General features: G+C 56.6%; 1 protein-coding gene across 4 annotated transcripts in view; it reads right to left on the reverse strand.

The window, feature by feature from the left end:
• Positions 1 to 240: 240 nt before the first annotated feature.
• Positions 241 to 14,573, reverse strand: part of ZBTB7C (zinc finger and BTB domain containing 7C) — a 314,604-nt gene continuing 300,271 nt past the window's right edge. For all 4 annotated transcript variants that reach the window (XM_072952317.1, XM_072952318.1, XM_072952319.1 and 1 more), the window contains 2 exons: positions 13,317 to 14,543; positions 241 to 3,194 (listed from right to left, as the gene is read on the reverse strand). In XM_072952317.1, the coding sequence (XP_072808418.1) occupies positions 2,540 to 3,194; positions 13,317 to 14,527 (1,866 nt within the window). In that variant the 5' untranslated portion in view covers positions 14,528 to 14,543 and the 3' untranslated portion in view covers positions 241 to 2,539. The remainder of the gene's footprint in view (positions 3,195 to 13,316; positions 14,544 to 14,573) is intronic.

Here is a 14,573-nt window from a genome sequence, read left to right on the forward strand (position 1 = left end):
CAGCCACTGACACTTGCAATAAGAACGGGAAGGGGGATCAGCCTTAACCGGGAAGTTGAGTAAGTGTGGCTTCCTTTTGACATTATTAAATAAGGGTCAAAGGTTTGTGTTTTCTACAAAGGCATCTGACATTTTTATAAGTTTGTGACACCCAACTGTCAAAATCTTAAGCCACGAATGTCTGCAGGCTGTCTTGGTGCCATCACCTCTCACAGAAGTGCAACTCTCAATGTAGCGTAATCAAGTCAATTAATCCTGTTTAATAAATAAGCCAGAAAATTAGCTGAGAGTTCTTCTCGGCGGGATGCGGCGTGCGACCAAAGTTATGGAAGATTGTCCCTTGAATCACTAAGGCAAACTTTGTTGAGTGTCATTTTACATAAAGCAATCACATAAAAAAAGACTTATAAATAGAAAAAATTCCCAAGTTCTCCCACAGACAGACAGGGAAATCGAAACATTCGAAAAAAAAAAAAAAGGAAATAAAACAAAACACAACCACCCCTATCCCCATGACCCATTTGCTTCAAGTTCTTGATCATACAGTACTCGACATCTTTGGATATTTTACAATATACAACTCCAAACTGCAGCCAAGAGAAAACAAAAAGAACTAACCAGTCGTCTGAAAAATTGAGTTTATAAGAAGTCATTACCTTTACAAAATAAAAACCAAAAGCCCCAACACCACTGGATTCTAATTTGTTCGTTTTTCCTTGTTTTCTTTTGAAGTTTGGGTCAGCCCCACTCCCTTGGTGACGGGGAGTGGGGACACGGGTATGTTGGCTGGTGGGTCCCAGAAGCGAGTGTCAGAGATGGAGACGGGGAGCGGAGAGGCTACTGCCCGGGCGGATGATGTCTGAGGACAGGAGGGTGCCAGGGAGGGTGCCAGCAGCAGTGCCCTCGGGCTGAGATGGCAGCTGGCGGTGTGTGGAGTCAGGGGTCTCTTTGAGGGGAGCTGGGACAGTGACGGAGTCTGTGGTCTTCTCTGGCCTTTTTGTTGTTTGTGTTTGCTTGGGGAGAAGCCAAGGCCGTAGGAAGAGCCCAAGTCCCTTGTGCCCACAGCTCCTGGGCTTGGGACACCAGCCCCGGGCCATCCGTGCAGAGGAATGCTCCTCCCTTCTGGGCCACTGAGATACAAAAGCAAATTCAGCAAGAAAAGGGAGGGAAAAGCAGGAAAAGGGAGAGAAGATCAGGAAGGCACTGGGCCAGCAGAGCTATCTTCCTTCTCAGGACCTCCTACAAACTGGAGAGCCGGGGAGAGGCTGTGGACAGACCACGCTCACAGAGCCCTCCAACTCATGCTGAGCCGAGGCTCTGACTCCCCACACCGGGCACCCGGATCCCTCCCCAGGGGAGCAGGGAGGGGTTGAGGGGCTGTTCAAACACAGCGAAGCCAAAGCCCCGAGAAGCCCACAACTGAAAAGCAAACATCCACCTGGGTAACTGGGTGTTTTGTTTGTTTCCAGGAATCAGGTGGAGGGAGGCAGTTGCCAGGAGTTAAGAGGTGGCCCCCCTCCCTTCTACACTGGCCCCAGGAGTCCTGAAAGACTCCTTAAGGCATTGCAGGGAGCACGGAGAGGGGGGCTGGGGGGGATGCTAAGTGGCTGTCCGCAGATGCGCATAGTGGCGCGAGGAGGGTAGGATTTGCAGTTCCCCAAAGCTGCCTGGGGGCTGTGGACAAGCCGCACCCCAACCCTCTCCCTCTGCCACCCCTGCCTAGTGTGGCCACATTCCTCACCTGTGGATGTGACAAAACTAAACGCAGTAAGACGTGACACCCGGGATGTTAGGAATGCAAAGCTCCTACTCTCTCAAGGCCTCTCTCTGGAGGGATGGGGGTGTGTGTGTGTGTGTGTGTGTGTGTGTGTGTGTGTGTATCGGGGGAGGGGAGCAAGGCAATGAAATTAGCGGCCCCCTTCCACAGCAGGGTGAAGCTGGGGTACGGAGGGCTCATCTGTCAGAGATCGCACGACAGTGATGGAAAAGTAGGCCTGGACTCCAGGAGACTCGGGCCTCATTCCTGACTCCAGGAGGCCTCCCTGCCAACAGGGCATATCCCCCCAGGATCCCAGGGCTGCTGAAGACTGGAAAAGTGGCCCATCAGAGCAGTGTCAGCAGGGACTCCACCGCAAAGCGGCAGGGCTCACGGGGTGTGTTCCTCAGGACCCTACCTTCATCCCTGCTCCACCCGGTCGGCCTCTGGCCAAGCCACCACCCTCCATCTACCCCCCACAGCTCCAAAGTGCTCCTGGGCACCCAGCTGGGGGCCTCGGCTGTGGCACTGGCCCCTGCGAGCTTCTGTGAGAACAGAGAGACAGCCAGGGAGAGGCCAGGCCCATTGGGAGATGCCTATCTCAGACACCAGCAGAGGGGAGGCAGCTGCCTCAGGAGGCCCAGAAAATTCCATGGCTGCTGGATTGTTTCCTTTTTCCTTTGTGATTCTGAAATAAAAAGTTCAGACCCATCGGATGGGGCAGGTGGGCCTGGGAGGAGAAAGGGGGGCAGGGAATCAGGACCGGGGTTGACAAGGACCAGCCTAGTTGTTGGCTTCAGACATGGAGGCCACGTGGTTGAGGCCGGCCAGCCCGGGGAGGCCGGCCAGGCCCGCGGCCCAGGGGTCGGGCAGCGGGAAGTAGGGCCGCGCGGCGGCCACGTTCTCGGCCAGCGCGAAGGCCAAGAGGCCCCCCGCGTCCCTCTCGGCCTCGAGCTGCGCGCGCCCGAACAGCTTCATCTGCGTCTCCTCGAACTGCCGCTCCAGCTCCTGCAGGCTCAGCGCGCCCTTGGGCGCCGCCAGGAAGTGCTTGGCGGGGCTGGGGCCCGGGAGGCACACGGCCGCCCCGCCCAGGTGGCCGCCCACCTCGCCCAGCGCCGGCGGCATCACCGCGAAGGCCGCCTTGTCGGGGGCCGGGCCGCCGGGCCCGAAGAGCAGGCTGGCGGCCCTCCAGGCGGCCGGCTTGCGGCCGCGCCGGGGCCGGGCCATGCGGCAGCTCTGGCGCTTGATGTGCCGGTGCAGGTGGTCGGAGCGCGTGAAGCTCTTGTAGCAGAACTCGCACTGGTAGGGCCGCACGCCCGTGTGGATGCGCATGTGGTTCTTGAGGTCGTAGTTGTGCACGAACTTGGCGTTGCAGTGGATGCACAGGTAGGGCCGTTCCCCCGTGTGCTTCCTCATGTGGATCTTCAGCTTGTCCTGCCTGCAACGCAGAGTCTGAGTCAGTTCCTGCCCGGAACCCCAGGGGGCACGCCTAACTCTCTGCTCCCCTTCCTCCAGAACCCTCTAAGGCTCCCTACTACCATGGCGACAATCCCAGGAACGGGACCCCAGCTAAGACTTACCTTCAACTACTGTGCCACCCCAAACAGGTGTGGCTTCTCGCCTGGATTAGAGAGTGGAGCAGGAGCTGGGTCCTGGAAAGCCACAGTCACCCCAGAACTTCTTTTACACATAAGCTCAGAGGAATGAAGTGCCCACTCGGTCAGGGCCTGTCTCACTGGAAATAGACTTGTGGGGGACACATGCCCCTGAAAGTCGGCGGTCTTCCATGTCCTCCAATGGGGCACCCACTTCTGATACTGGATTGCACCTTCATCTCATGTCTGCTTTCTTAGGGGTTCACCTCGTGCTTTTGCTTGGAGGTCCTGGTCCCATTCCAGCCCCTGGGCTGTTGAGATCCGTCTGTCCTCAGCACTAATCTGCGAGGCTACAGGGACCAGGCACACCTTGTTCAAGCCTCCTGCGCTGGGGTTTCCTTTCCCCAGCCCTGGGCTCTCCTCTTTGTCTGCAGACAATTCCAGGGTTTACAAAAGAGCCAGGTGCAACAAGAACGCAGCCTAATCTAGGGCAGAGCTTTTCAGGGTTTAAGCGGTATTATCAGAGGCAAAGTATGATGTAGGGGGTGTGGCTCCCAGCAGGGGGCGGTGGGAGCCCCTGCTCCAGCTGCAGACCCACCGCTAACGTGCTGGGTGACCTTAGCAGAGTTACTTAACCTCTCTGCACAGACCTGAACCTAGGACTAGATATTAATTCCCGTTGTTCAGGGCTGATGGTGAGAATTTGGGTTTGTGTTGAGCTAGGTTGGGCACACCTCCTGGTGGTCTTGAGAGGAAAACTGACACCACAGGGTTGTTTTCGTAAACACCAAACACTGCCTAAATCCGCTAAAGGAACCTTTCAGCCTCCACTCTGAGAGAGTCAGTTGGGCTTCAAGAACTTTCAGGATCCTTCTGCAGGCTTCCTTGACTAGACCCAGTAGGCCAGAAAGCTGTGTCCAGCCTCCCACCTCCTCCCTGCAGGTGTGGCTTGGGTGGAGCGTCTGCCTGTAATTTTTGGCTGAGGTTTGAGGTTGGAGCAGATGTGGATCGCAGGCATCCGCCCTAAAATGGCCAGATTTAAACCACACTCAACCCCAGGACAGCAGGAGCGGGTCTTGGTCGCGTGGTGTCTCCTGGCCGCTAGAGGGCTCACTGGCTCTCGTTTTCCAACTAGCTCCCCAGGGGCAGGCCAGGAGAGAAAAGGACATTCATGTGAATGCTGGCAGGGTGCAGGGAGAAGGACCGGAGAGGGCAGATCGGCCCCTCCCGCCTGTGCTCACTGGAAGGCTGGAGGGCACTGGGAGGTGCGGGTGGAGAGTGGGGTGGGCAGGGAGGAGACAGGGAATGCTGCTGCTGTCCTCCACACACCAGGCCCTCCCCTCTCCCACATCTCCTTGTCCCTGCCCTTCCCACAACCCACCAGCTGCCCCCAGGCTGCACGGGACCCTGCTGTGACATCGCATGCTCCTTTCTCCCACCAGCATGCTGCTCTTATGGTATCTGTAACCCACATTTCACGCAGGTGATTGGATCTGTGAGCAGGAAGGGGCCTTGGGGAGCATCCAGGCCAGTGGATCTCATACGCGTTGACCATTATCAGAACCACTATCAGGGTTTGATGAAAGATACTGGGCTCCACTCCCAGACAGCCCGAGTCAGTAGGTCTGTGGGGAAGAGAGCCGGGAATTTGCATTTTGGACAAGTTGTCAGGTGCTGCTGCTGCCGCTAGTCCAAGAACCACGGGCCTAGGTTCATCCTTCATCTGGCTAGTGGGCAAACTGAGGCCCAGGGAGGGGAACTCAAAGCCGCCCAGAGGGCAATGGCAGAGCCGGGCCGAGAACAGCCGGGTCGTCTTTCCTCACCACCGCACTGTGACCTGTGTAAAAACGTCGGGGTGGGGCTTTAACTACGTCATCGCATTTAATCCTCACCACAACCTTAGAAGGTTGATTTTTCAAAAATCACTATTACACACATGGAATAGAATCGATCCTGAGGGTCACCCTCAAATAATGGAGAGAGTGCAAACGGTAAAGCTTCCAGGGTGGAGGGGCTCCTTTAAATATGCACTGCTGCTCCCAAGCTTTTCATTAGGGCATCTAAAATAAAGCACGTTTCAGTGGCGATTGGCCCGAGTGTGCAAGAGGGGATGAGAAGGCGCTTATAACTTCCTCTTATTGAGCAGCTGCTATGGGCAGGGGAATACACCATTTCAGTGACCCTGGAAGGTCGTCATTCACAGGCAAGTTATAGTGCAGGAGAGGGGCCCCATGCCGGGTGTGGGAGCCTCTGCTCCAGCTGCAGGCCCCGCCTCCCCACTAACTTGCTGGGTGACCTTTAGGCAAGTTACTCAACCTCTCTGTGCGGAGTTGAACCTAGGACTAGACATCAGGTCCTATTTTCCAGGGCTGATGAGAGAATCTGGGTTGGCACGAGCTTGGTTCAACAGACCAGGAATAATTTCCTCACTTGGATGGAGGAAGAGCTAGGGGCTCAGAGACATCAAGCTGCCTTCCCAAAGATTATCAGCTAGTGAGAGGCAGGGGGTCCTGGAGGGCTATCTGGGCGTGGTTTGTCTGCGCGCTGTTCCAAGGACTTTCATGCTGGGTGCTCCCAGCCGGAGGCCTGTGGGAGCTGCCTCCTAAAATCCAGCTTGAACAATCAAAGCAGGGCATCGGCAGCCAGCCTGCTGTCTCTGGGGCCAGGAGAGGGGCCAGGTTGTGGGAGCAGCTCAGCCCGGGCAGGAACCGCTGTCCCCAGTAGAGGCTTCATGGGAGTGGGGGTGGGGGGTGGGTAGGGGGTGGACAAAGCTCATAAGTTAGTTCTGCAAAAACATTTAGAGAGCATCTCGTCTATCAGGAGCACGTTAACACGTCCTAATTCACAGCCTGAGTCAGCGGGCCGGGTAACCTGCATCATTTGCAGCGCGCTTCCCGGGACCTTGAAAATACTGATCTGATCCAGCACATTCCCGGGGAGGCAATGACTTTCTAAGGTTGGGCAGCCTCCTTATTTCTGTAATGACCTTCTCTGTGGCTACAACGCGCATGTGCACTGGCCGAGCTGCGCCCGGGCTCGGGCACACTCCAAGACCTGGACCAGGTCCTGGGCTGCCCTGGGCTTCAGTTTCCTGACCTTGGAGTCAGGAAAGGGAGGCTGGACCATTTCCACCTTTGGTGTTCTGAGAGTGTTTGCATCTGGGTAATGGGCTAATAGTGAATCTCTTTCTGGCCAAGGTCAGTTTCATATGCTGTGGCTCTTCTATCCTTGCTTCTTTAAGCATGAATAAATTTGGAATGTTCCAGACTCTCAGGACCTGCGCTCTCAGTCCCACTGTTTCAGGACTAGGGATCCAGTGATCCCCATTAAAATCTTCAGAGGCCCTTCCTGTCCCATGGCCTATGTACTAACCCACCCCTTAGCATGGTTTTCAAGTCTCCTTATAAGTTCACCCTTTCCACCTATAAGACGAGTAAGTTCTGGGAACCCCGGGTGACTATAGTTAACAACAGTGTATTGTGTACTTGGAAGTTGCTAAGACAGTAGATCTTAAATGTTCTCATCACACACACACACACACACACAAGGTAATTAAGCGAGGTGATGGGCATGTTAACTAACCTGATGGCGGTAATCATTTCACCATATATATGCATATCCAATCACCGCCATTGTAAACCTTAAACTTACACAATGTTTTGAGGCAAATATATCTCAATAAAGCTGGAGGTAAATAGTCACCCCATCTCCTTTGCCAGTCCCCGTCCCTCCTCATAGTGCTGCACCCACACACAACAGGGGCATGCTGTTCCCCTAGCAGGCCATGCTCTGATCAGCTTTGCATCTTAGAACTTCTGTCGGCATGAGCTGGACTGCCAGCCCCTGGTGTGGAGACTGCCATATTATGGAATGGATCCTGGCAAACTCTGGCTCCTTCCCCTTCTCTGTGTATCTTGTGTTTGTGGACATCATTCTCCATCCTTAGATTCCCACCAGATGTCCAAGCCTAGATGCCAGCATGCGTGCCCCTTTCTTCCCAGCCCTGAGCCCCCCATCCCAGCCCTCCTCTTCCCTGCACCCATGTCCTTCATCTCTGACTTTACTCTTGCAAACTGCCCTGCCTGAAATGTCTACCACTTCCTATCTCCCTGATCCTTCAAGGTCAAACTCAAGGGCAGTCCTTCCTAAACTCTTCCCTCTCCACCCAGGTCTCCTCCTTTGTCCTGCCCTTCCAGAGCACCTGAACACTGCACCCCAAGGCAGGTCACCCGAGGGACAAGGAGGGAGCAACAGAGGACAATGTGTCAGCATCATCTTCTCCTGCCCTGCCGTGGCCCCACGTGCCAGCAGTGCCCGCCCAGCAAGTCCTGGCCTCGGGGGTCCGGTCTCCCGGTCTGCACCATCTGTGGCCCAGGCTGGACCGCACAGGTGCTGCTGGCAGATGGAAACACTTGTTCAGAGGCCGCCTTTGCTGCCTTTATGTTCGGTGCATGTTATCCCCAGGGCAGGGCCACCAGGAGAGACGTTTCCCCTAGTTGCCCCTCCTGCCTGCTGAGCCGCCACCCCGTCCCTGGCTCCTGGGGCTTGTTAGGAGCCTTGCCAGCAAGATGATGTAGGAGGCAGCAAATTCACGGAGAAGGAGCACTGGCCCCTGGCAGATGCCAGGAAGGAACCCAGGCTCGGGGACCTTCCCGTCAGGACTAATCGTGAGCACAGGTCAGGGCCTTGCTGGGCACCCGGCCGTTCCAGCTTATCTCACTGCAGCCTGTGGAGTCGGCATTTCCATCATTCTCGTGAGGAAGTGGAGGCAAAGAGAGGTGCAATGATGTGCCCAGAGCTTTCCTGATACTGGGCGATACGTGGAGTCATAAAACTGGGAACGAACTCATGGAGCACATGCTTCAACCCCCTGCTCTCTCCACCCCATTCAGCACGTGGCCCGGATGGTACCGGAACCTACTTGGATAAGAAGCTGTCAGATGCTTTGATATTCCGCTCGGTGCCCACCACTGAGTGTACAGTGGGTGCTCACCGCCAAGACCTGCTGGTTCAGGGCCACTTGCCAGAACTCCCCAACCCAAATCTGACACTCTCTCTCCTTCCCTGTCCCCCTGCCATCACATCCCTCTACCCTGCACCGGGGACCCAGCCCAGGTCACGTGCACCTGAGCTTTGATCGGCATTCCCCTTCCACCTTGGAGAGCTCATGGTCAGGAGAGACAGTCGTCATGATTTCATTCCCCTGAGTGAAAGGAAAGGGCCTGGGGTCCTGGGCCTCCATGGAGGTTCCCAGAGAGGATAACGCTTTCCCAGCACCATCCACCCAGACTTCTTGGTAACCTGATGGTCTGAGACAAATTCTCTCTCTGCTGCCCCTGCTAATAACATTACATTATCTTAATAAGGTCCCCAGAGCTGCCAGGAGTGGGAGAACTAAGAAGAAAATACAGAAAAGAAAAGGGAAAAAAAAGCAGTGGCCAGGCTCCTGGCCTTGTTTGGGAAGCAGACAGCAGCCAGCGGGTACAGAGCAATCAGCATTTGGCTTGCACTGGGGGCAGGGGTTGGCAGCTAAAAGTTATAGCCTTTATGGGAAGTTGGTAAGGGGATTCAGTGGAAACTGGGAACATCGTGGCTCATCAAAGACTGACTTCTCAGGGTACAAAGGTTGCCCGTCCTTTTCCCAGGGCCTTTGTCTCGGGGGCTGGTCTATTCTTAAGGTTTGCAGTTTCTCGCCTTCATTGCATGGCCCACCAGGTGTGGCTGGGGCATCTGGAAAAGCTCGGCTGCAGATGGGATGCAGGGGGCACGGGACGCAGGGGGCACGGGACGCAGGCGGCACGGGACGCAGGGGGCATGGGACGCAAGGGGCACGGGACGCAGGCGGTCCGGGAGGAAGACTGCCCAGCCATGTTCTCGAGGGGCTCCCTGACAGGCTTCCTGCACTCAAGGACCGATGTGGCAGGACAGGAGCAACTGAGAGTGTTCCGAGGGCCTCACAGACCCGAGGCCAGGCCCAGTCAGCAGTGATGATGACTGAGGTTGGGGTGACAAGGGTGGGGGGCGCCTGTGATGTGGGCGGGCTGGGAAATGACCCACAGAGTGCAGTAGCATCCTGCATGCAGACAGGACAAATACCGTCTTGTCTTCCCTGGCCCACACACTCCCCGTTCTTCACGGCCCGTCCTCAGGGCACCTCTGGTGGAACCCAAAGGTTGCCTGACCTGTGGCCCGGACTTGCAGACTTTCTGGGAATGGAAGTAAAGGACTCCCGATGAGGAGAGTCTGGGGGAGTCTTGGCCCAGACTGCCTTTTCCCTAAGTCCTAGAGCTGTTTCTCTCTCCCAGGTCAGAACCACAAGACCGGTTTCAGCAGGAGCTGGCTCTCGGCAGCCAGCACAGGCCCCTGGTGACCTTGGCCCAGGCTGGGGGAGTGTATACATAGACTCCGTCATGGGTGGAGGGACTCGGAGTCAAAGTGATCACAGGGTGACCAGAGCTATGAGGGGAAAGCATGCAGCCAGAGATACGCAGTCTGGTTGAAGCCTCTGAGGGGCCCCAGGGGTGTCCCATATCTGGAACAAATCAGTGGAGGGACAACTGGTGGGAATGGCTGAAATCTAGAGCTGACTCGGAGGTGAGGCACCTGATACTTAGGACAGACAAAGATGGTGGGGGGACCTCAGTCCCTTCTTGGAGACCCACAGAATGAAAGCCGCAGGTGGGGCCTTAGGGGCAGGAGGGGCTCTGTTGGAAGGACCTCCCCCAGGCCCCTCCACCATGTTGTAGCTGCTCAAGTCATGAGGAATGATGTTCCCACGGAGTGTGGGCATGCTAGGAGTTGGCATCTGAGGCCATAACTCAGAGCCTGGGTCAAAGGGTCATCTGGCAGGGGGAGGGGAGGGTGCATCAATGTCGCCCAGGAGGGAGGGGAGGTGGGTTGAACATCAAGAAGAGAGGATAGGAAGCTTGGCCAGAGAGCTGAGGCTCAGCTGCGATTAAGCAAAGACTCAGGCTCCAGAAAGGGAAATAGTGTCCAAGAAGAGGACATGAGGATGCTCCAGTCCCAGGCCTTGGCTTTGCCTCGCAAGGGAGTCTGGGAATTCTGAGTCAAAGAGGCAGCAGCTGCTGCTCTAAGTGGCTTCTTCAGCCTCCAGCTGGGAAACGAAGGCGGTGTGATGGGTGGGGGCTGCAAGAAGTCAACCATGAAGGAGGTCCCTGGGACACACTGCTCACTGCTCGGGGACTTGGCTACAGAGAGAATCACGGGCACCCGCGATCTGGACGGGCCAGGGCTGAGGCTCCCTGAAGACTGAAAAGAATCCTGTAGGGCAGCTCTGGGGAGGGGGCAGAAGGGAAGCAAGGAACCAGTGATGTTGAAGGATGTGATGGGGAGGGGCGTTGGGGAGTGTTCAGCTCGGACAGCCACACGTTCAGCTGGGACAGCCACAGTGAGAAATAAATTCCCCTGTGAGGAGGCCCAGGAAATCTCCTCCAACCTCCCTCCACTCCAGTATCTCTGCTTCTGGGAGTTGGGAGTGGACTCAAGAGCTTTTCTGTTCTTTCTCAGTGGGAACCAAGTGAGGGGAGTTGCTGATGGAGGTGGGAATGCAGCTGCTTCAGTGAGGATGGGCCTGGGGGCCCAAACGGCTGCCTGTCGCTCTGCTGAGCAGGAGAAAACTGAAGGGAGGGCCGGGCACAGGGCTGGATGGCCAGAACCGCCCCATGGCTGATCAGGCCTGGAGGGGTGGGGAGAGGCCGGCAAGGGGGCCGCCCTGAGTGATCAGCAGGAATGTGCCTGGAGGGAGGGTTCTGGAATGTGACCCTTCTCTACAACATAGCATCCAGGCCGAAACCAGGAGGCCCATGCTGAGGAGGTTCTGGTGTCAAGAGGGTGAGTAGTCTGACCATCTTGACTGACCAAGTTTTAAACTTTCCCTCGGGAAGGCAGGAGCACAGACTGGCGTGGCCTTTAGCGAAAGCTGAGTGTGGGAAAGGCCCCGAGGGAAGTGGGGGAGGGAAGGGAGACGGGGACTCGGGGGTGGGGGCCAGGCAGGCTCACTGTGCGGTGGCCTGAGATGCAACCCGTTCCACTGAAGCTGCAGACATGGGTCTCCCCTGCAGGGAGCGGTGTCCCCAGTGCCAGCCTCTGCACAGGGGACAAGCAAGGGAAGTGGACCCCGGATAGCAGGAGTCTGGATCTGGCTTTTCTGGATCTGGCCCGTGAAAAGCATCCACGTCTTGAGGTCATTCCCCGGGGGCTGGACTTGGCACAAGCTGCAGGGAGGCCCTGGCTTCAGATGCGTGGACTGGACTTGAATTTGGACTAGGCTCTGGTTTATCTTCCTCCTGTTATCCCTGTGCTTTGGTCAAGCCTTTACATGTGTTCTGTGGCTCTAAGGTGAATTCAAGGTAAAGGACACCCAAGAGGGGGTGAATCTCGGGGACTCTGGGTCCCGCTGCTCTGCGGTGATCAGAGGAACAGAGCACATGAGATCAGCACTGCTGGGGGGAAGGGGGATGCCCTGGGGAGGCGGGGCCCTGTTCCTCTGCACCTGCAAATTCTCCCTTTACTGTCAGCACAGAGCATCTGGGAGAGATTCTGCTTGGGGTGTCCTTCACAGAAGCAGCTGCGAGGGGAGCCAAGGCCACCTTGGAAACAACCAGTGATGTCCTTTGAAGCAGTCACTGGAGGAGCCTGCAGAGCTGTTTGTGCAATGACATTGTCATCTGAACACATCCCTGTACCCTCTCTGGCAACCTCAAGTAGAGTTTTCAAGCCACCAAAGGTGAGTCTCCTTACTTAACAGGACACATCTTGCTTTCCCCCCAAAAGCATTGCCCTGATTTGATAATCAAACTGATTCAAAACACTTCACTCCATCCTCAAATACCAAAGCTCTGGGCCCACTGAGGAAAATCAAAGAAGAAGCCCCCAGCAATTCCCAGAATAAATTGCCAAGAGGATGTGCGGTGATAGCAGTAGGAACCAAGTATGGGTTTCTCATGGCACATGCCTTGACGGGGACAGTGGCAGTGTGGGCAAAGGACCTGGTCTAGGAAGTCACGGTCCCAGGACAAGTATCCACCAGGCTCTGTCCACATCCAACACACTGAAATGACCAAGCCCTGATGCAGGGCCACTCACCAGGCCCTGCCCCACTGTGGACAAGGCTGGGAAGGCCAGCCTCACACCAGGGACCACAAGCGGCACCAACGGACCACATTCGCCCCAGATGAGGCCCATGAAACCTAATGGACAAGTTGGGCCCCACATCCTCCCACCAATCAGCCTTGGTGGCTGGGAAGAGAACGTATATAGCCCACGTGTGTGGAATGGGATGGAGTCCAGGAAAGATGAAAGCTTTATAATGTACTGATTTCAAATTTCAACTTTATAACAGCATAAAGTTAACCCTCTTCCTAACATGGACAGTCAAGGGGGAGAACACAAAAGGAGGCCCATCCTTTAGGTCTGACCTGAAAGAGGACTGAAAGGGCCACCAGGGGCCTCTAGGGTCCCCTGTTGCAGGTGTCGCTGTCACACATGAACTGGGGCTCAAGTCCCAGCTCTGCTATTATCCAGCCGGGCTTACAAGTGGCTGGCTAGCTACTGAGAGATGGACCGCCTATCTGTGGACAAAGACCCTGGACCCTGCCTGTCTTCTCACTCGGGACAGGCCCTGGCATGCTGACTGAGCTCCAAATAAAATAAAGGGGGCTGCCCTCCAAACTGGATTGACGGTGGGTACCGAGGCCCCTCACTCCTGCCTTCGCCAGAACCACTCTGCGCTTATCGATTTTACATCTTGGCCTCCTTCGACCTGACATGGTGTATTAGAAAATATTTGAAAATGGCTGCACCAGGTATGCTGAGCACCCCTTCTGGCAATGAGCTTTCAGTACGTGGAGGAGCCAGGGCCGCCCCTGACCTGGGTGTCTCTCCGTCCCCGGGGCCCCGGCCCTCCCCCCCACCCCCCCCCCCGGGCAGGCCCCGCCCCAGCGCACCTGGTGAAGCGGACCTCACAGATGTTGCACATGTATGGCTTCTCCCCGGTGTGCGTCCTCATGTGCCGCGGCAGCTTCCCGGCCCCCATGATGACTTTGTGGCAGATGGGGCACTGCTGAGAGGCCTTGGGCTTCAGCTTGCGCTCCTCCACCAGCGGCCAGGGCGGGAAGAGACCCCCAAGGTGGGCGGCACTCAGGAAGCTGAGATAGGCACCGTAGTCGTTCTCCGCCTTGATGGGCCCCAGCGGCCCCCGGGGAAGGTCCGGGAACACGTCTTTGAAGAAGTCGTTCGGGAAGGGAGGCGGTGGGGGCGGGGGCAGCTCCTCCTTCTCCTCCTCCTTGATCTTGCGGTTCTTGATCACCAGGTCCAGGGGCCCGTTGTCCACGGGCTGCTCGGGCAGCTGGGTGAAGGCACCGAAGTCCCCTGGCCAGAGGTGTGGAAAGAAGTCCGGGGCGAAGGGAGATAAGGAGGGTCCCCTGTCGGGGATGTTGGCTTTGGGGTACAGGTTCTCCCTCAGCAAAGATTCGATGGAGAAGTCCCGGATCACGCCCAGATGGCCAGGGCTGCCGGCCTGGAAGGAATCAGGGAAGTCCCTGGGTGTGTCTGAGTAGGCCTTCTCCGATAGGTGGTCCGTCTTGGAAGGGCTTTGGTGGCAATTGATGTCCTGGGGATCAGGCAAGTTTTCTTGATCTGCGAAATCCTCCGTGTCGTCATCCTCCTCCTCCTCCTCTTCCTCCTCCTCCTCCTCTTCATCCTCCTCGTCATCGTCATCTTCATCATCATCGTCGTCCTCCTTGTCATCCTCCTCCCCCCCATCCCCCCCGGGCTCCATGATCTCCAGGCACACATTCACGATGCACTGGATCTCCAGCATCCTGGCGGCATTGAGGATGTGCTTGACGTTGGAGGCGGTGATGGTGAGCGTGGAGGTGTAGGCGAACTCCAGGATGGCGGCCAGAGCCTCAGGCTGGACAAAGTCAATCTCGTAGACGTAGGGCTGGCTGGCTAAGGTGCCGGCCGTGAAGAGCTTCTTGAAGTACTTGCTGCAGGCAGCCAGGACGGAGCGGTGGGTGCGGTACTCCTGCTCCTGCACCACCAGGAGCACGTCGCAGAGCAGCCCGTCATGCCGCTGCTCGTTCAGGCTGCACAGGACCTCGCTGCTGTGGTTGGGGAAGGGAATGCCGATCAGCTCGTCAATGCCATTGGCCATGTTCTCAGCCAGAGCCCTGCGGGGACACGCAGAGGGAGACCGGGTT

The sequence above is a fragment of the Vicugna pacos genome, chromosome 30 (genome assembly GCF_048564905.1).
Source record: "Vicugna pacos chromosome 30, VicPac4, whole genome shotgun sequence".
Taxonomy (NCBI): Eukaryota; Metazoa; Chordata; class Mammalia; order Artiodactyla; family Camelidae; genus Vicugna; species Vicugna pacos.